This window comes from Tauraco erythrolophus, chromosome 11, assembly GCF_009769465.1.
Source record: "Tauraco erythrolophus isolate bTauEry1 chromosome 11, bTauEry1.pri, whole genome shotgun sequence".
In the NCBI taxonomy this organism is placed as follows: Eukaryota; Metazoa; Chordata; class Aves; order Musophagiformes; family Musophagidae; genus Tauraco; species Tauraco erythrolophus.
In genome coordinates, this window is record NC_141475.1 from 27286845 (window position 1) to 27308001 (window position 21157).

Below are 21157 nucleotides of genomic sequence, written 5' to 3' on the forward strand. Positions count from 1 at the left end.
TCAAATCCAAGTACTTGGCCACTGTATTCATGTGCCCTCACTACTCACAGCATCTATTTCTCCAGCTGGGTGAGAAAGCCAAGACTTCAAACCTTCTTGCACCAACACTAGGAAACACCAGTGGGGTCCTTCAGTCCATGAAGCACAGAGAAGTTAAGTTCTGATATTCCCCTGATTCATTAGTAAGACCAAGAATTAAACAAGGGGAAAATATGCCTTTTTTTTTTTACATAACTTTCCAGAATCTCCAGTGCTTTGAGCATGTATTAGTTAAGAGATAGAGACACCCAGTAACAGCTCCTCAGTGCCATACAAGTACGTGTGATGTCATGCAGAACATGGGCCCTGACATGGTTTCATCTGCTTGGTAACCATAACCCTGTTCTTCAAAAGAAACTCCCACATTGCTTCTCTTCTCCCTGCTTTCCCATCCAAAAATGAGCTCCAGTGCAAACAAGGCACCTGGGAAGCACCAGTACCTGCAAAGAAACTGAGAACATCTTTTCCTTGTTCTCCAGGCAGTAAAAGGGAAAACAGAACCATCTCTCACATTCAAAACCCAGTGGATTTATTTATGCTTCGGGCTCCAGAAAGGCTAATGAACTTTTATTTTTTAAAGACCACCTCTAATTATGTACCAGTAATTTGCCATCCAAACATTAACTGCAGGTACAGATAACAGCATTTGGATGTCTAATTAATTGATGAGTCCCACAAATCAAGTAGATGTCCAAGCGCTGTACGTTCCACTTACAGCTTTCCTGCCTCCTAATTTTGTGCACATGGAGACACCAAAAACGTGCAGGTTTAGGTTCTGTTTCATTTTTAACACAGGTTTTTATATGCAAAAAAAAAATAAACAGAGCCCTCAGTGAGGTCATACACTTCTTAAGACTCTGGATGCAACAGTTGGGGAATAATGCACATATTACACACTGAGGTTTGCACTCCAGTTCTCCACTCACCATAGACACGTACCCACAGTGGTAAAACAATGTTTAATTCAAAATAAAAAACAAAGCTACCTTCAGGGAGTTGATCAACATTTATGGGTTCTCAGCACAACCTCCCTTGAAGATGCCTGCGTGCTTTTAAGGACCATGTATAGGTTTTCAGTGTGACGTGCCATGATGGCACGTGTCATAGTTTATTATACATCTCCCAAACAATGAGGCTGAGAGTGAGGAAGAGGCTGGGAGGAAGAAACAGGCAGATACCTTTGTTACTGACAACACCTGTATCAGGAAATCCCATTCTTCATGTCCATAACAGCCTTAAAATATTCATAAGGAGGCACTAATAAGCATGAACCACCCTACTCATGGTCCCAAGCTTGGCCTTTCATGCAGTTTCTAGGGCATAAAGTCCTAAATTGACCTTCCATAAGCAGAAGGGACACTCAGGTAACACCCCACCATCATGACAGCCCTGAGCTCAGCACTCTCCAGCCCAGTCCAAATATCAGCTGGTGGCAAAGAGGACGTTGGACACAGCTGTACCAAGAGTTGCTGTTGCAGGAAGCTCATAGACAGCTTCATCATCCGAGCAGCCTGCACACCCCCTCTAATTACACTGGAGACCAGAACAGACCATACAACCCCAACTCGAGTGTAAAGCCCCTCTCTGCACCCAACCCGCTGTACCAAGGTCAGAACCGAAGCTTGGTCCTACACAGTAGCAGTCGTCTTGATTTTTCCAGGGGCTTTGTAGGGCAGACCAGAATTTCCTCGAATTTACTAGTCCGTTTGCAGCACCGCATCGCCACCTGCTGTCCCTCACCTTCCCTGGCAGCCTCGCCAACAACCGGGTGAAATACCGCAGCACAGTCTAAACAAAGCTGTTCGAAACGCAAATAGGTCCGCGATCCATCACTTATTTCCATGGATTTTAACATTTTACCTAACTGCTTAAGGAATACAAGAGACGCCGTCGGATGAAGTGCCACAAACAACAAGCAGGGCACAATAGTGACGCAAGTAGTAAATTTTGGCATATTTAGGATGATAGCACGCACGGGTGTGTGACTTCAAAACCAGCTTTTTATACTCCAGCAATTCAGTCATTCAAGACTAAATCATGCCTTTGCATTTAATAATGTCTTGACTTTAGCACCCAAACATAAAACAGTATTTTTTTTTTAACCAGTTCCTGAAATGATGCACAGCAGATCCTGCACTCAGCCACCTCCTTTTGCAAACAACAGCCTTCGTGCTTGCCTGTGGTCCTGCCCCCCCCCCTTTTTTTTTTCCCTAAAAAACTTGCAGAAAGGGCTCTATTAAATACAGGTTTAAGCAGTGGCTTTGGGATGAAGCTAACCAGGCTCAGGGGATGGAACCTGGGTCTTAATTATGGTGGGAAATTGGAAGTATATTCTTTTTCAGAAAGTTACCTGGGCATAAGATGTGAGAAAATAAACTAGCAAAGGGGACTCCTTCCTCAGCAGCCAGGAATGCCAACATGAACACAGAAAGAACAAGGCATGAGGCTGTTCCTTACTCATTCTGGCTAGCCTAACTTGCATCCCTACTACATATACATTAATCCTGTTTGCAGATTGCAGTGCAAGCTTGGGAGGAAGCAAACAGATGGACAATGACTTATCGTTGGAGAGACTTGGATCAGCAACTTAGAAATTCAGACTTATACAGGAAAAGCAACTTAGTCATCCAAACAAATAGATGCCCTGGGGAGAAAAAAATCTGGATAGCAATAGAACTAAAATAAAACCTTAAGAAAAATAAAGATTATGGGTATGCAGAAGACAGAAACAGATATAAAAGGACTATAAAGAAAAAAGAGCCAAGGCAACACAAAGCAGGCACGTACAACTCACTGCTAAATGCTCATTTCTTGTGTGACTGCACTTATAACACAAAGAGAGAAAGACTGAGATCTTAAAAGCACTGAATATAGCAGCCTTCGTAACACACAGGCCCATATATTTGTGCTTTCTCAAACACACTATGTCCTGGCCTCAAGTTCTGCGGAGGAAGCCTGAGGCTGTGGAGCTCCCAGATGTACCCAGCTGTGCACACATGGATCCCTTCCAGCACATCTGCACAGTGAGCAGCTGGCAAAGCCCCCCAACACTGTGAGACACACACCCCCACCATATCCGACCAGCACCACGTATTGTCTGACATCACAGAGTGATTTTGGTACGTACTAAGTGTTTTGGGTTGTCCGGGCATGGGGTCACCCAGGAGCACGCACGTGATGCAGTGCATATTCACCCTCTGTCACATTTAGCTGCTGATGCACAGGATATATTAGGGTTCAAGATTTAAGATTAAAATTATTAGGAGGGGAAGGTCACAGAGCAGGGTCTCTTAGGCAATAAATTGCTTTTCTGGAGTCATTTCTCTCAGAAACATTCTAGAGGAAGCAGCCTTGCCAAGACAGAAGATGGTCTGGATGATCTAATCATCTCTCATGTCAGGGCTGTGTCGTTACCTTCAGTTTGCATTACAGATTACGTGTAATACACGGTGTCTAGAAATAGCATATGCACAGCAGGTTATTCTCCCGGCCCCTGTGGCTTTGCACCTGTCCAGAAATTGTTTGCCAGGTTCACAGATGCAAATTCCAGTAAGTCAGAGGCTATCATCTTGTTCAGCAAGAGGACACAGGGATAAAGAGCTGAAATACTGTTGGTATTTACCCTTCATAGAAGGCAGGAGAGGAAAAAAAAAGAAAAATCCCACAACAGAGCCACAAGAGTATTAAGTATTCTCTCCAGGAGCACGTCAGACATCTGGATTACACTTGGCAGTGAGAGACAGTTACACTGGTCCCTGCACTGTTTCCATCTCCTTCCTAAATTAACAGAGATGAGCTACTTATTACTCCGACTGTTGTTTCCCACTTCTCCATACAGCGAGAGCTTCGGAAGAACAAGCAGGCTTTGCCTGGGGAGCAAACCCAAGGAGAGGCCCAAACCAAAATCCACATCAGCATCATTCAAGTAGAACAGGAGAGGTCAAAAGGCTCTCTCTTCAGATATTTCCAGATGGAAGTTAAGATTATTATCATTAAAGCCAATTTATTGTTTTGATAAACATGTCATTGATATTCAGCACCTCAAAAAAAATATTAGTCAAAATGCATACTTTAAATAAAATACAACTCATGGCCTGTTTTAATCAGATGGGACTCCAGCCTTTCTCTGTCAATAAGAATCCTCACGTTTTTCTCTTAGATCCTGTAGATTTGGGTACCTCTGGATTTTGGGGGTTTGAACAACAGAAACCAGGAGAGAGGTAGGTGCCACAGGTAAGGGAACCCCACGCTTTTGTCCTGAACATGAGCAGGAAGATCCTGACATTTCAGCCTGCTCCCATCAATACTTTATTTCCTGCTGATGCCACAGGGCTGTGCTGGAGTGGAGATACCACAAAAGAGCCAAAAGAATCAGAGCACCAAAACCTTAGAAATATTCTGATTCCAAAATTGCCTCCAGCCCAAGCATCATGACCGGATACCAAAATCTTTTGGGTTCTAGAAGGCATATCATTAAAGTTATTTCAATTTATGGCAAAGAAGTAGATTTTAAGTACGTGAAAAGTTCAAGCACAAGCATTTGAGATCATCCTATCACCAAGCCTACAAAAAAAAAACCCCTTATTTCATTTACTTACTAGAGGCTCTGGCACTGAGTGACATCCCTCAGCTCACCAAAAACAGTCAAAGACCAGAGCAGTCTGAAGGCACAGTTTGTGTATCACTGATGCAGACACACTTGTCCACCTTTCAGTTATATTTAGCACAGCACAGAGGTAGAAACCTCCAGTTACAGCCGTGGCAGCCACGGCAAAACCATCGGGGAATTAATAGTTGCTCACTCTTTCCCTCAAGTCATCGTTGCAGGCAGAAGTTAAGTAGCATATGCATCAACTCCCTTCTCCCCATTTATTATCCAGGAGAAGCAGAACTAATTAAATATCAGCCTCAAACAGTCAATTCTTTCAGCATGAGGGACACTGTGAAAAATCACATTCTCCCATTAACTTCCCATGCAGTACCAGAAGAGCCAAGTTAGAAACCCACCAGCCTGAAGACATTTTCTCCTCCAATTTACATTTTAATGGCAGAGCAGAGGACTTATTGCTAAGTGCCAGCAGCTGATAGAGCTGTGCACATTCTGAGGGGCTAATAAATGCACTGACCCATATTTTTCACATTTTATGGGACAGTGGGGAAAACTGCTGAAAGAGCTCGTTTGCAGCTGCGTTAATTACACCTTCTATGGGAAAGCAGAGGAACACACCACAAAAAGCTACTCACAGCTGCATTTGTGGGACAGTTTAATCTGCTGTTTAGAGCAGGTAATTGCACGCTGGAAGGACCCTCAGTTCTCATGACAGCTAGACCACTGGGATCTGTGGTGCTCACGGTCAGGTCTTGCCTTTTCTGGGCCATTCAGACCACTTACAAAAGCTGTAAGAGCAGCAGAGCTTAACTTCACAGAAAAACACATTCAACTTAAGCTTTCTCACCTAATTAGGTCCTCCTGAGCAACTGTAACAAACTGCAGGAGCTCATGGAAAGTTCGCATCTGTGGTGTTCGTTCTCTGGGATCTAGCCCCACCACTGATTGCGGCTATCAGAGAGGTGTTTCTCCTCCTCTTATCCCAGTTGGGAAAGAGGCAGAGCTGAAGGGAGCCCCATGCCACCATCCTGCTCACCAGCATTCCCAAGCAGAGCAGCTATGCAATTTGGGAAACGTCAGCTTTCATCACACACATCAGAGCCCATCAATCCACGTCTTGCTGCAGAGGAGAGAGGCTGAAGATGACGTGGGTACACATGAAATAAGTAGGAAAACGAGCTATGGCACAGGCAGAGTTGCTTCATTAAAGATAATGCTTCAGCAGAGGGGAAAAGTTGGTTGGAGGAGAGTTGATCTGTCCTCTCTTCCATGCAGCGTGTGTGGCTTTACCAGAGCTCACCAGCTAACCTGGCCCTGCAGAGACCTTCCAAAACTCCAGGAACAAATCCCTACGGGATGCTCTGTGAACATTCTCGTGCCTGTAGCAATTAATTAATGCAATTCCTGAGAAAGGCAGTAACCAGGACACGAGGTTCCTCAGCAGTTTCCATTTACCACTTCCTTAAATTCTGTCCAGGTCTCTGTTCAAGCAGGCAGACACCCTCAGTGTCCATCTACTCGAAATACTGAACATGGTATGGGAAGCAGATGAATCTGATTGTTTTATTATTTTATTTCAGGGATCTTGAGAGGGGAAAACAACCACCACCTTGGCTGTTGTAATCAATCCCAGAAGAAACATTTGGAGTAGCTGCTGTTAGTTAAGTTTTAGTAATGTTGATTTTCAAAAGCTGTGATTTATGTGTCACAGAGATACTGAAAGCTTTAAAGATGACTCGTCAGGTTTAACAAGACTTTTTATTTGGTTTTTATACCAAAAAGCTTACTAAGGGCTTGGAAACTTGTAAAATTTATGTCTTTGTTTCTTCGCATTCTCAAGACCTCCTGCAGGTTCAGCCACACTTTCCATGGCTCCAAGAAAAATATTCTGAACAGGCTGGTAACAGCTCTATCCAGCAAGAGATGTTCTGTAGGATCATAACTGCTTTGAATCTGAATTACTACAGTTTGTGTTTATAAGGCTACCCTCCATAACCCCAATCTTCCACCTTTAAAGCCAATTTACTGGCCTGTGTGATGCAGCTGAATACCAAAAGAAAAAGGGCAAGGGTCAAAGTGAAAAAATAACAATTTAGCTCACATAAAGTGATTGTATTATCCTGACATTTTATCGACTCTTTAAAATGAAAGAAACACCACAACAGATATCTTTATTGACTAAGTTGGTGCCCTTTCAACACCAAGCTGATGAACACTTGTATTAAGCCAGCCACGTATTTATGAATACCCTATAGCTTAATAAATCGCTATGGAACAATGAAAGTTTACGTAGATAACTAGAAATGCCACAACAATACTACACAAGCACCAGAAAATAGAGTATTACTCATTTGAATCACCATCCAACTAAAATAAGACCCAGTGCTTGTTTTATGACTTTGCCCTCATAGCAAACTTCAGTTTTCCAACCCTTTCTCACTATTTGGTGACTCAGCACAGCAAGACACTCCATGGATGTAACTTTTACTTACCGATAATTGATTTTTCGTTAGAGAGCAACAGGCTTAAGTTTAAGGCATAGAAAGAAAAAGCACAAAGATAAAGATGGGCAAGAGGCAACCACAAAGACAGTTTAACAATAAAGTGAGAATAGATGTTTCGTCTGCCAGGGACAAAAGGTGCACCAGCAGTTTCCCCACTGCCTCCTGGCTCCTCCTAAGAGAGGAGAAATTAAGTGTTATGCTGTCTAGAAGAGACACGTTTACATTGATCTCTTACCAGAAGAGCATAAGAGAAAGAAAAAGCAGCTCTGTCTGGTTATCTCCTCTCCCAGACATCTACCTGGCTTCCTAAGAGAGACAGAGCTGGGCTAAAACAGACCACACACATCAGCCCCTTTGCAAAAAAAAAAAAAAAAATCTCAATTCAGATGATCCATCTCCCATCAAACACTTACACTGAAAGCTCCTTGGAGCAGGAATAGGAGTCTTAAACATTTATATTATCTTGGAGGGACTGCCAAAAAAAAAAAAATTGAACATCTGTTTCACACAGCATCCACCAGAAACACAGGAAGGGAAAGTGAAAATGAGTTTCAAGTTATACCCTACCCTTTCTGTGCCTGGCTGCTCTGTAGCAATCTCAAGTAAGGAGGACTGATCTTTAGGGAAAAAAAACTCCAATTTTCATTCAAATGAACCCAGGAAGCACTAGTGGAGGAAGAAAAAGTTAATTCATCCTAGAAGTGGCAGCAGTTGAGAGCTTACTGGATTGAAAGAGGCTCAAAACCCTGTGCTAAATTACACAGAGCAAGAATTAGAGCTCTTCTCTGAAACTGCACCTTGACAAGTAAAATGTTTCACTAAGCAACACCTCTCTGGAAGCTGGTCTGTTACCAGAACATGGCACTTTCGGACAGAAACTTTCTCCATAAAACCTACCTGGAAAGGGAGACAGGGAGAGGTAGGGAAATGGAATTACAACAGATTATCAAGATGTTTTTGGTCATGCTGTAACACTGAGCTCGATGTACTCACCTGTTAGATTTACAACTCCAGCTGGGGATGACATTGGAAGTGTCCAAGGACTAGCAAGGACCCAGATGTAAATGCACAGACACATTTTGTATTCACTGCTACAAATGAACATGTTGACACACAGTTACCCAAAACCTAACCTGCATCTCTTCATGTGATACTACACTCTTCCCTGTGAACACTCCTAAACCAACCTCGTTCCTATTGATTATTTCTAGCAACACCAAGGACGTTAAAACAACTAAGCTGGCCCTTGCCACGATTCCCCTGGAAGCGCAACGGGGATTTGGTGCTCAGCTCCAAATTCCCACTTGCTGAGCACAGCTCACCAGAGCACTCCTTAAAGCTATTCATCCCTCTGACCGTCTTTTCCTAACAAAGTTTCCTGCATTGCTTTACTAGGACACAACTGCAATCCCAAGGTGTTTAGGGAAAACAAATAACACACCAACTCAGCTGGCCATGCTCCCTTAAACACAACGTGCTGTGGCTCGTAACCCTTTTGGCACTGGCCCATTGACTTCAATTAGAACCAAATTACAGGTTGCCCTGAAAGCTCACTGCTCCTGTCATCTGCTCTCTTCCAAAACAGGTAGGGCCAAACCCTTCCACGGGTATAAATCTCAGTAATTTCATTGAATCCAATCAAACACATCAGTGGTGAACCCAGACCAACGCCTTGTTTACCTCCAGAAAATACAAAGCCATTAGGACAGAGCTGGCATATTTAAAAAAAATACTACATATATTTTTAAAATAAGATATTCTAACCTCTTTTCCCGTTCCTGTCCTCTCCCACTACCTTTGCACCATTAGATCAGACTTGTTATTTTTGCCTTTTTACATGAAAAGTATATCTAATAATAATAACTGCACTGGTCACAGTGAGAAACTGAATAGGTGATGCCAACACATCGCAACCAGTACACAGAGCAGCCCCAGCATCCACCAGGATGCTAAGACGAAGCCCAAACTTGGGTGCTGGTAGCCACAGCATCATGGACATGCAGGGACAAGATGACACTCCCAAAGCAGGATTTGCACAACCATCTCTGCCACCAACACTCATCAGAGCACAGCAATGGGGTTTCCAGAGTTTGGGTCTGTCCACAGGAGCTTCAGTCACCATTTAGATGCTCTGAAAATCAGTAGTAAAAGCAACACCTTCCTCCCACGCATGATCCCAGAGTAAATACACAGGCACATCAAAACATCCACCTCCATCGGCATGTGCAAGCATAAAGGCACACACAGGTGCAAGCATTTAAGGCTTAAGTGGACTAAAACCTTTTTTTTTAAAGAAAAAAAATTCTCCTACACACAGTCCCATGATTAACTTCAAATCTCATAGAGCATAAAAAGGATTTAGAGCAAAACAAGATTTAAGTGCTATGGAACCAGCTGCATGAGGCATTTTGACCAAATACCAGAAAACTTTTCAATCAAGATAATTTATTAGTTTAACCTCTCAAACAGCATGCATATTTTTTAACTGATTTGATGGTCCTGACATCATAATCTGATACCAGACCTTTAGCTTGGTATCTCACTCCCCTCCACCAGTATCTCAAGCACAAATACCCATTTCATGACCAAAAGTCAGATATCTCAGTTCTAGGATGACTTATTTTTTTTTTTTTTTTTTTAGTTCAAGTCAAAGTCCAGAGAGTCTCAAACTTAAAACAATTTTGTTTGAGAGTTGCAAAACAAAACTTAAACTGAGAAAGATTAGCCAAAACAATGCCAGCTCACTTTCTGTCCATCCTCAGTTTTATCATACGGAAATAAGAGATTTAGGGTTTTACTTCAAACATGATGACCTATAAAAGAATAAAGCATGAAAGCTGTGGCTACAGGAAGCAGAACTTCACCCAGCAAGCTTTTTCATCAAGAGAGGAAGTCCTTGCTCAAAAAAGGATTCATTTATCAAAAAAGGCAATTCAAAGAAGTCATTAAAATGCACAAAGTGATTCAAATTTGTTCCGAAATGGACTTTGCAACATTTAATATATGCATCTAAGTTCAGGTACCTCTATAGAGGATCATAGCTGTCCTTAAATCAGACCTCGTAACACCGTGCAAGAGTAAACCCTATGCATTCTGAAATTAAATTGCTGCACAGTGCAGCATTCTGCCCTTCTGAAACAATCTCAAGTAACATTTCTGAAACTCCAGCCTCAAGTACAGCTTTGCAGACAGGGCACATAAAACTGTGACAGAGCTCTTACTGGGAATAAATAATAGTGGCTATATCCAGAAAACAATACCAGCCCACACACTGCTTGATAAATATCCCCTATTAAGAAACTCCAGCGTTTTACAAGCATACCAGATAACTGGCAGTGATCACACTATAATCCGTTTTATTTCACATCAAAAGGTGTTTTTTCTCCTTTAAGGGGAGAGCCTTTCTGTAACCAAGTAGTTGTAAGCAAAGTTACAGATTTCTAAAAAATAAACCAAGACATATTTCAGCTGAAACACCTGAATTTAGATTATTATCTCACATGTTTAAACTTCTTAAGAATTCCTATCTTGAAGTCAGTGTACCTTCACTGAAACACATCTATTTTTACCCAAACCAGTCTCTAACAGCAAGCACTTGCTTACCTGACTGGGACACTGCATGTTGATCCAGGAGGCAAGACCCCACCAAGGACGGCTGCCTCCCACCAGCCAAGACCACCAAGACACAAGCCCTGCTCCTCAAGAGGCACGGATCTAATGGGATATTACACCCTTTAATAACCAACAGAACAGCCCTCAGATTTGCAGGTGGTCTTTGTTCTGGGGCAAACTCAGCTCAGCTGGTGAGCAAGATGAGATGTCTGAAAGCAGGTGGTGGCTCTCAGGAGCACAGGGCACCTGGAAAACCACGAAACAAGAGCAAGAAGCACAGGGAGACCCAAGCTACTCGGTGTAAGACGGTGCCTCTGATGTTCCTCTGGGCAAAAAACCATAGCCCTGCCAAGAAAATTATGAAAATAAGTGCTAATATCGTGGCATCTGTGTAGCATCTGAGACCGGGATGAAAAGGTGTGAAAAATACCAGGAGAGAGGTGTTTTTCTCTGGGAATCAGAACAGCTTTGTAATCTCATTGCAGCTGATGGCAGCACGATTTGTATCAGACAAGGGTGAGTTTAGCTCTTCCCTGCCACCCCACCCCTCCAGGTACTTTATTTATTTCGAGATGAAAGCGATGGCATACAGCAAAGCTGTCTCAGATAGGGGCTTTATCAAAGTATCAAGAATGATTTTCCTTCCCACCATTATACTCTGTTTTCTGAGTTAGGTAGAGGGCTTGCAGCAAGGAGTCAGGATCCATCCATCTGATATCCCTCCCTCTCCCCTGCTTTTATACAGAGGACTTAGTTGCCTAACTCAAGGCTCCAGTATGTTTTTGCTAGCAAGGCACCCAAATCCTGTAGATTTAGCCCTCAACATCCTAATTAAAGAAGCAGCTGCTTTTTATGGCCTTATGTCAGCTTGGGATAATTTTTCTTAGTTATTGAAAACAGCTGCTCTTCTGATTAGTAGACTGAGCATTTATTTTCCCCTTCTACCAGTGTCAAACTGCTTCATTGCAACGCAGACAGGAGACGTTTAGTTTTACAAAATAAATCTGTGCTAAGTAGAAGCAGAAGCAAAACAGAACAAATATTTTGGCATATTTTAGCAGTGGTACACAATGCGACAAAGCACATCCTCAATCAAGTCACTCACTGTTGTTCTGACGCGGCATGAAAAATGAGGAAAGCCTTATAAAAACAAGGGCTTTTTTGAATGCTTCAAAACTTCCCACAGAACAGTTTGTTTCGGTTAAAAGTCGTTGCAGCAGAACACTTCACCGAAGAACCGCCCCAGCAGTGAGATTGCAAATGCTACTGCCAAAAAAATGACCTTTTTCAAGGGAAAACGGCTGGGATTAAAGTCTCCCAGCCAAACGGTCTCGGGAATGCTACCTGGGAGAGGCAGGAAAGGTAAAGCCTGGACCTGCAGCAGGTGGAATCTGCTAAGTTTAGAGCTCTGAAACCCTTTGAGCAGGGAGTTTTCATACAGCCTTTAAAAGACAGAAGCAGCCTGCCAAGGCACCAGCCCCGTGAGCCTCTGCTTGTAAAAGGAGGAGGTGTGTACACTTGTTCGTGGTGATTTCAACTAATTTGGGGCAATTTTTGAGCCCAGCTGTGGACTGATCTGATTAAAGGTACTTGGTTAACAAACAACACATGGTTTGGCCAAGATACCGAAGTAGTAAAAATAATAATGTGGAAAGAGAAACAATGTTTTCCAGGCATTGCTGTTAATTCAATTTGATATTAAACAAAGATAACCCCCTCTCTGCAAAGATCCATGTTTATCCAAACCATCCCTCACTGTGCTTAGCACACTCGACTTTGCAAGGTACTTGTTTAATGTATTTTAGTTCAATTAAAAAAAAAAAGAAAACACAAAAAACCCAAAACCTGCTTCAAAATAAACATTGATACTTTAGATTAAACTAAAAGTACTGCTGGCAAGGCTATAGACCCTAAGAAACTTATGAATATGAAAGAGCTGTGTGTTATTTCAGTAACTTGTATGCATGTTTTTGCCTTCCCAGTCAGGGTTCCAGGCAGAAATCCCTTCCACTGGTATGTAGTTAATGATAAAATACATCCTTAGCGCAGGAGCCAGCAGACTACCAGCAAAGCCTTCCCATACCCATTATCAGGGTTTAGAAATCAGTGGGACTGTGTCATGCATGTGCATCCCATGTCCTTCCCCAGGATGTGTGAGTCTGGATCTTTGAACAGACCAAGTTGTCTCCAGCTGCTCATATTAACCTGCTCTCAGAGTACCTTTGCAGGATTTAAGCAGCTCAAAGTCTCCTAATCCAGCTGCCCCCTCCATGGGAATATTTTATGCAGGGATTTTTGGAAGGAAGCAGGCACTCTTCTATTTGTATGGTGCTGCCAGCTCCTCTTTTCCCCAGAGGACCAGGCAATTAATTTATGGAGACGATTAGATCTGGGCAGATTCTTGAGGGACCCTGAATTTTTGCATTGCTTTCTCAAGAGCATTTGTAGAGGTTATTTATATGAAAAGTGTAAGAAACTTCAGCAGGAGCAGAGAAAATTGCTAGTCAGATGTCCATATACCACCATCTGCTCCAGGGGCTGTATGGGAAGCGACACGAAGGCACAACAAAACAATTGAGGGTGTTGTGACAGCAGGAATCCAAAATGATTATTATAACTTCTTGGTTTTCCTCAATATTTAACAGCTGTCAGAGAATTCATCCACTAAAATTTACATCTTTTATATACTTAGTACTCTGGATTTGAACTACATAGGAAATAATTCAGATCAAGCATCAAATTAAGTACCAACTTTTTGACAAAGCCAGTACATCTCATATTTGAATTGCTGATATTGAAAGAGGGCTGCAAAACCCAGGAGTCGAAGGATCCTTTACATTCACCGGATAGATACGATCAGCCTTCTCGAATTGCCTTGTTTTTAATCTTCAAATTTGATAGCAGTTCTCTGGTGTTAATTTTCTAACTGCGTAACAGAAAGTCTCAGGATCTCCTCATCTTGGTGCCATGTAAAAACAAGACGTTAGGGACAGGGACATGATTTATGATGGCATTTAAATAGAGTGTGGAAAGCACAATGGCAATTTATGCGAGGAAACCAAGGGGGATAGCTGCCTAATTCCTCCCGTCCGCGCTGGGGTCAGACCCAGTATTCATCAAATCACTGGGAAAATGTCCTGGGCTTCTGTGTGCCTGAGGAAACAAGCAAATCCCTGTGCCACTGAAGGCTAATTATGGGACTTGAGTTTTATTTCTCAGAAAAAAAGAGCGACTGGAACAATTTTGTGTGCCATAATTAATATGCCAAAGGTGGCACCAAGTCACTACGATGGGAGAAGGTGCATTAACAAGGAAATATATCCAACCTGACACCCAGCGATTATTTAATGTCGTACTTTTATTTCACAAGGTTCAGTTCTATTTTGGTAAACCAGCTTTTCGAAAACGTGCCCACACATCCCCTGCGCCGTCACAACGCCTTAGGACTTGTGAGAGTGCCAAAGCCTTCTCCTGGCTGCCTCCTCCTCCTCCCCACAGCTGAGGGCTGACTCCACAGCATCGTCTGAATCGTCAGCGGCTCAGAAATGGGGGTTCTGAGTAGCCCAATAAAGCAGATTCTGCATCTCTCGGTTACTTTTGAAAGTTTCAGATATATTTTTGCCTAAGGACAATAGTCAGGGTTTTTTTTTTTACACTGATCAAATAGCTCTAATACTCTTTTAGATAAACCTTTATATAATTCAAGACCAAGTCTAAAGTACTAGATAATACTGATTCAACGATAAAATAATTTCAACTCTTTTCATGTGATTTCAAGAAACCTACTGCTCATGTTCACATCCGATTAAGCCCCATAAATCAAAGTCTGAAATCTTTACCAAAACCAGTGGTTATCAGTACTGATCTCCAGAGGAGTTTTGAACATGCAAGGATTGCAGGCGCCAGCCTGATTAGAACGGCAGTCAGACAGCGACTTCCATTACATAATTTGAAGATGCTAATTACGAACCTGAAGTCTTGTTATGTGAAACGCTCTCCCTGTGCTGGTCCTGCTGGTGTTTGGACAATGGTTTCTCTTAGCCATCACCCGCTGGCACAAAGGACGTGCCACTTCTTGGGGCTGCTCGTTAAAACTAATCCGTATTTTTGCAAATATAAACATTTTTGTTAAAAGATCACGAAACCTAGCAACTAAACCAACACGCGACACTGATGCTCGTTTCTCCTCTCGCAGGCAGAGGGAAAGGCCCGTTCCTCAGAGAACCTACAGCAGGATCTCAAAAACATCCGGATACAGAAGAAACCCCGTAAAGACGCTGTCGTCCTCCGCGCTGACGTAGACCCCGTTCCAGTCCCGCGCAACCTCCAGCCACACCTGGTCGCCCGCGCTCAGCTTCAGGACGGTGAGGAAGGACGCCTGGTCGATCTCCTGGCCGTAGAGCGTCTCGCGGGCTTTGGCCACCTTCCTGCTGCGGGCCACGAGGCTGACGCGGGCCGGACGGCCTCTGACTGTCAGGTGGTAGGCGAAGACGTACGCCCCGGGCACGCTGCAGTTGAATTTCCCGGTGGAAGGGTTGTAATCTTCTTGGTCGTTGTACAAGATCTTGTCGAACCTGATGGGGACGTTGGGCGGAGGGAAGGGCTTGGACAAGCCGGCGCTGAAGGCCGATCGCAGGAGCTTTGCGGTGTCCCCTCGGGCGCCTTTCGCCCCGCGGGAGCCTTTCTTTCCCGGGGCCCCTCGGCCCCCTTTGCTGCCGGCGACCCCTTTGGGTCCAGGAGGTCCCATCAGCCCAGCGGATCCAAGATCCCCTTTTTCACCCTTACTTCCTCGATCGCCCTTTTCTCCCTGTTTTCCATCCACTCCCTGAATTCCCTCAACCCCCATCTCCCCTTTGCTCCCTTTTTCCCCCTTTGTCCCCCCTTCTCCTCTTTCTCCCTTCGCACCTCTCCCCCCCGGCTCCCCACAATACCCCTTCTCCCCAGTGTCTCCCTTTTCCCCTTTGTCACCCTGTTCTCCATCCTCTCCCGGGTCTCCAGCATCCCCCCTATCTCCCTTGTCTCCTTTGGTCCCGTTCTCACAAGTGTCCCCTTTGGATCCCTTTTGTCCCTTCAGTCCAGGGAAGCCGTAGCTGCCCTTATTGCCTTTTACTCCAGCTTCACCTAGGAAAAGGGTAAAGTGAGGAGGAAAAAGAGATTAAAAGTATTAGATTGCTTTGGGGATGGAGGGGCATCACCAACAGCAAAGGTCAGTGCAGTATTTCCAGCTTTCCCAGCCCGTGTTACATACCTTGCATCCCAGGTTTGCCTGGATAACCAGGATTTCCACTTACTCCTCGCTCGCCTTGCTCCCCTTTGCCTCCTAGGACATTTCACCATTAATACACCGTTAGTGATGACGTCTGCAGCACAGTAATCACTGCCCAGATGACTGGTACCATTTTGCATGTGTCCCTTACTTCGTTAATCAGACAGATCCTACCAGTGGGGTGTGCAGCAGGACAGAGCTGCTCTCAGCCTGAAACCAAGGGCAGGGATTCCTTTTGGTTGCTACCGATGGATAATAATTGTTCCTCATCTTAGCTGAAATCATTTTGCCTGATACACTTGAAATGCAGCTTCTACACCTGCATGTGGCTTCCATGGTAGTTTTTTCCTACTTATGTCCCTAATCCAAAGCAAATTGAACTCAGTTTTAAATTCCCAGAGCAAGGAGTTTCGAGTGAGATCTTTATGAGCAGCTGTTCCTATACCACCTGTGCGTACGTTGCCACCATGTGAGATACTGTGCCTGCACTAATGCCAGTCAAATCTCACAAGGCGTCAATCCATATCAACATACTCCATTTCCTTTGAAAAATATTTTTTCCTATAATTTTGTGGTATTTTATGAGACAACAGCTTCTGTTTTTGAAATGAGCAGTTAGCTTGCTTTACCTCTTTCTCCTTTAGAACCTTTTGGACCTTGAGGACCTGGAGCACCCGGCAGACCTTGCAGCCCAGCATCTCCCTTCTCCCCCTTGGCACCTGTAACGTAATCGCATCAAGAAAATTATCTTAGTAACTCAAAGGTTGAAGTTTATAAGGAAAATTCACAATAATAGCTAGGCAACATGGCATCGAGGGATGCGTGTAAGGCAAACTTGTTTCCATCAGCCTGGGCAGAGCTGGCTATTTGGCATCATACGACCAATGCAAAGAAGATGTGGGACAGATGGGTTTGACCTGAGCCCTGCTCCCCTACGCACTGCAGATGCTGCAGGTAAAACCCTGCAGCACGGTGAAAGGCGAGGGGTGGTCGGGGCAACGCCGCACTGCTCGTGCTGAGATCAGTGGGGTGGGTGCTCACGGGTCCCCTGGCCAGGCACGTAGCTCTCCAGCCTTTGCCTTTCAATTACTGCAATCCCCAAAACTTACAGTTTTGCATTTCACTTGTGGTAGTAGTTAAAGATTTTTTTAAAACTAACTTTCAGTTGCCCTTGAGCCACAGGATCTGAGACATTCATAAAACATCAAAAGTAACCTGTCTTTAATATTTGAGTGCATCTAAGGAGCTCCCATAGCTTCATAATTGCCCCTCTTCTTAAAAAGAATTAAGTTTGCAAATATGAAAGTGGAACCTGGCAGACAGCTCCACGCTGCATAAAGGATGGGCTGAAAGGCAAGCAAGCTGGCTTCAATCTTTTTTTTTACTTTTTCATCCACTTGGGAATCTAGAGACTCCTTGTGCACGTCTGAGAGCAGACTATGGCAGCTTCAATCATCACAACACAACCTGTTTGACACAAGGACTTTTTCTTCAACACTCAAGAGATGTATGAGTGCAAACTCCTTCTGCAGCCACTGTAATTTCCATTAGCCAATCCCTCCCGAGCTATGGGAAGTGAAAATCCCTCGAGTACATTGTATTAAAAGATAATTATTTCGTGATTTTACCACCTTTCCTCAGATGAATAGTTTCTATCTCCAATATTAGTGCTATTAAAGTGAACATTTGCAGACTAATGCACTATTCATTATAGCAGTATTAGAATTAGGTGCTCTACAGATAGGTATTTCAGCAGTAGAAAAAAAAGAGACAAAGTATGTCTTATGAAATATTTAGGTGCCCTACACAGAGCTGCCTCTTGTGAGAGCAAATAATTATTTTAAAATTCGAACCCAAAATTATTTTTGTATTTAACTTCCTCTTTTCCAAGGGGAAAAAAAAAAAAAATCCAAGAAAAAGAGGCTTTTATCATAAATCTTCAGCAAAGACACAAAACTGCTTGCAGGTAGTTTTGAGGGTCATAAACCCATGGTTGAAGTGAACCAATGTGGTCCTCAAAGTGAGTGCCATGGGAAGGAAGCTCCTTTTTGGGGCTTTCCCATCCATATTAGTGTTTTACAACTTCTGGGATGTGGCTGGCGCGTGTGTTTTTGCTCTGGCTTTACACGAGCAGCACGAGTCCTGCTGACTCATTTCTTGAAGGAAAAGCAGGAGACTCCTTGACAGGGTTTATGCATCGCTGTACCTGGGGGTCCCTGCTCCCCTGGCTGCCCCCGGAGCCCCGCGGCAGGCGGGCAGCAGTCACAGCAGTTGAAGAAGAAATCGGCTGTGTCCAGCGTGTAGTTCTCGAAGGGGAAGAGCGTGGTGGCCCCGCGGGCCGCAGGGCTCGGGGTGGGCAACTCAGGTCTGCCCGGTGCTGCCGGGAACGGGCTTTTCCCGGCGAGGGGGGTGAGGCGGGTGTGAGAAGCACCATCGCCCACCAGCTGTAAGGGCTTCGTCTTGGTGTACTTCACAGCTGGGGTCACCTTCACTCCCGCGTGCACGGTGGCGAAAACCAGCATCACAAAGGCCGAGATGGGCCCCGGTGAGCTCCACATGTTGGCAGCTGTAGGAAAAGACAAACACAGTAATAAACTGGTTGCACAACCCCCTTCGCATTCCCATGGTCCCCACAAAGCCAGAAGACCTGCGTGAGCAGTGCCAGACACACGTGGGCATCCGCCTGGAGGACGCCGTTACAAAGCCTCACTTTTTATGGGGAAAATAAAGCAAAATCAGCAAAACTTCCTGCCTGCTCAACCCCTGCTGACCATCACCCTACAAAGCTCTTGTCATTTGGCTGCTCCTGTTCAATGTGGTCCCAAGTGCTCCCACGGGTATCAACTGGATAGGGATACCATCAAGGGACTGATGGGATGGGATACCTATCAAGGGACTGACTGGGAGTTACAGTGTCACTGGGACACAGGATGTATCTCCTCCGAGTGTATAATTAGGAATAATTCAATAATTATTTCAGAGTCCAGCACAACTGCACATTATAGAAAGCTTTGCTCTAAAAGAATAAATGGAAACAAAACGAATCATCAAGCATTCCAAAATTTTTATGTCGATTTTTCCTTTGTTACTGACTGATTTTCTGGACTTGCTTATTCTTTTAGTGCCAACTTTCAGGTCTGCTCTTTTTATTTTTGAAGTGCTGATTTAGCTGAACTAGGAAGAAAGAACAAAGTAAGAAGTACACATTTTTTCCTATAGGACAGATGATGCCTCTCAGATGACTTGTCATATAAAGCATCTTTGTTTCTTTTTCAAACCAGTGTACTGACCTGTAAACACAAACGGAACAGAGCCCCCTTCTTGCTGAACCTGTAATCTGACCTTCCTCAGCAGCCCCAGCACTTCATTACATCAAAAACTCACCAGGAGAAACGCTGACTGTCCTTGCCATCCAGAGGGCAAAGGAGGTCCAACTCAAAGGCAGGTATTTGAGGGCTGGATTATAATCTTTCCATCTTGAAGAATTCGGTTTTAAAGGAAAGGGGTCATGATTTTTTCCATCTTCACACAAAACCAAATCATTTCATGGAAAATTGCTTATCCACACAAGATCCCCAGTGATCGCTGTTGCCTATTGCTGCTGTTCAACCTACTCTTCACCTCATCAGCTCCAGTAAAAGATAAATTATCCCTTCTCCATGCGTGTCGCATTAGGACAGGATACCAGGCACTGGATTTTGGTCATAGGCTCGTATTTTCTCCCAACCAGCCCCTGCCAACCTTACCATGAAGAGTTTAACTCCGGGGCGGTTGGTGCTCAGCGCAGGCAGGCACAGAGGAGCCAGACCTTACGGCCAGCAGCAGGGAAGCAGCTGCAGTTGTAGAAAGGGAGGGTCATCTGCTGTCTAGGAGGAGAAAAAAACCCATCAAATTTTCTTTTTGAAGAATATACTCACGTAGGAGTGTTTTGCCACTGCAAATAAACAAACCCCTAACTTCCACACACTGAGAGCCAGTGGCAGGAAGAAACTGCAGCTTTAGAAACCAAGTAACTTTATGGGGAAATGGTAAATGGGTTTTCAAATCAAAACTGTTTCTATGTTTTACTGTCACAAAACAACTTCTGCAACAAGCCCTAAAACCAGACACTCTCCAGTTACATGGCCAGATTGATGGATTGCTGTCAAGTACTGGAAAAACATAATTCGTAAAAAAACTATACCTTACCAGTCTGGTTAGAAAACAAATTACTCAAAGACATATTTTAAGAGGCAAGACTGTTCCTAAAATAATTATTCTTAAATATATAAACACATTTGAATAAAACTGACATTTTGGACATTTCCATTACACTAGCTTACCACTACTGATTCTAAAATTCATTTGAATCCCCCCACTAGGAAAGATTATGATTCACAGCAGACACACAATATGAAGAATTAAACTTTGCCACAGTGACATCTCATTCGGTACCTTTATATTTAATTGGATCTAAATATCCACTAATTGTTAGCATGTGTCCCAAAATAACATTGTAATAATACAGTTGTTCTTTAGTTTGGTCCCTAAAATTATAGTATTTAGCTATTCCAGTTCACAACAGGTATTTAACCCCAATCTCCCAGTTTTAATTATCAGGGAGATGACTGCACTTTCTGTTATTTAATTATTTCAAGTTATAGAATCATAGAATCACAGAATGGTTTGGGTTGGAAGGGACCTCAAAGATCATCCAGTTCCAACCCCCCTGTCATGGGCAGGGACACCCTCCACTACACCAGGTTGCCCTTAACTGGTTGTTCCCAGTTCTTATACAGGGGAGGAAAAACACTAGCCCTCATGCAGCTCTACATTCTTTACAGACAGTAATTTTTCTAGAGACAAATTATATTGCTGCTACGTCTTAAATTCTACAACTTCATTGCAAAAATCCCGCCTGGAGACTAAATGACCAGTAGGTGCTATCTCCTACCTTATAAACGGCCCTGCTCCCAGGATGACCCCCCCTCCACGGCACTTTGAAAAACACAATCTTATTTTCAGAGAGAATCGGTTTTATTTGAGTAACGGCTGCTCCCGCGGCCAATGAGAGCCTGCACGGTGCGGGGAGAAGGGGGGATTGGCAAAGTCCCCTGAAAGGAGCACGGTGACACTGAAATTTGAGGA

General features: G+C 43.8%; 1 protein-coding gene across 1 annotated transcript; it reads right to left on the minus strand.

Moving 5' to 3' along the window:
- Positions 1–14989: 14989 nt before the first annotated feature.
- OTOL1 (otolin 1) lies at positions 14990–18588 on the minus strand. Its single transcript, XM_086618584.1, has 4 exons — positions 18237–18588; positions 16660–16749; positions 16013–16084; positions 14990–15885 (listed from the first exon to the last, which is right to left on the minus strand). Exons 1-4 carry the CDS (start codon positions 18586–18588, stop codon positions 14990–14992), a joined length of 1410 nt encoding a protein of 469 aa, XP_086474710.1.
- Between the last annotated feature and the right edge of the window lie 2569 nt (positions 18589–21157).

What these genes read in the sequence shown, in the direction of transcription:
- OTOL1 (XM_086618584.1), bottom strand. Translation starts at nt 18,588, where the DNA reads ATGTGGAGCTCACCGGGGCCCATCTCGGCCTTTGTGATGCTGGTTTTC. An exon ending in AGGGGAGCAGGGACCCCCAG is followed by an intron (nt 16,750 to 18,236) that starts GTACAGCGATGC and finishes ATTACGTTACAG; the next exon opens with GTGCCAAGGGGGAGAAGGGA. An exon ending in AGGTTCTAAAGGAGAAAGAG is followed by an intron (nt 16,085 to 16,659) that starts GTAAAGCAAGCT and finishes GAAATGTCCTAG; the next exon opens with GAGGCAAAGGGGAGCAAGGC.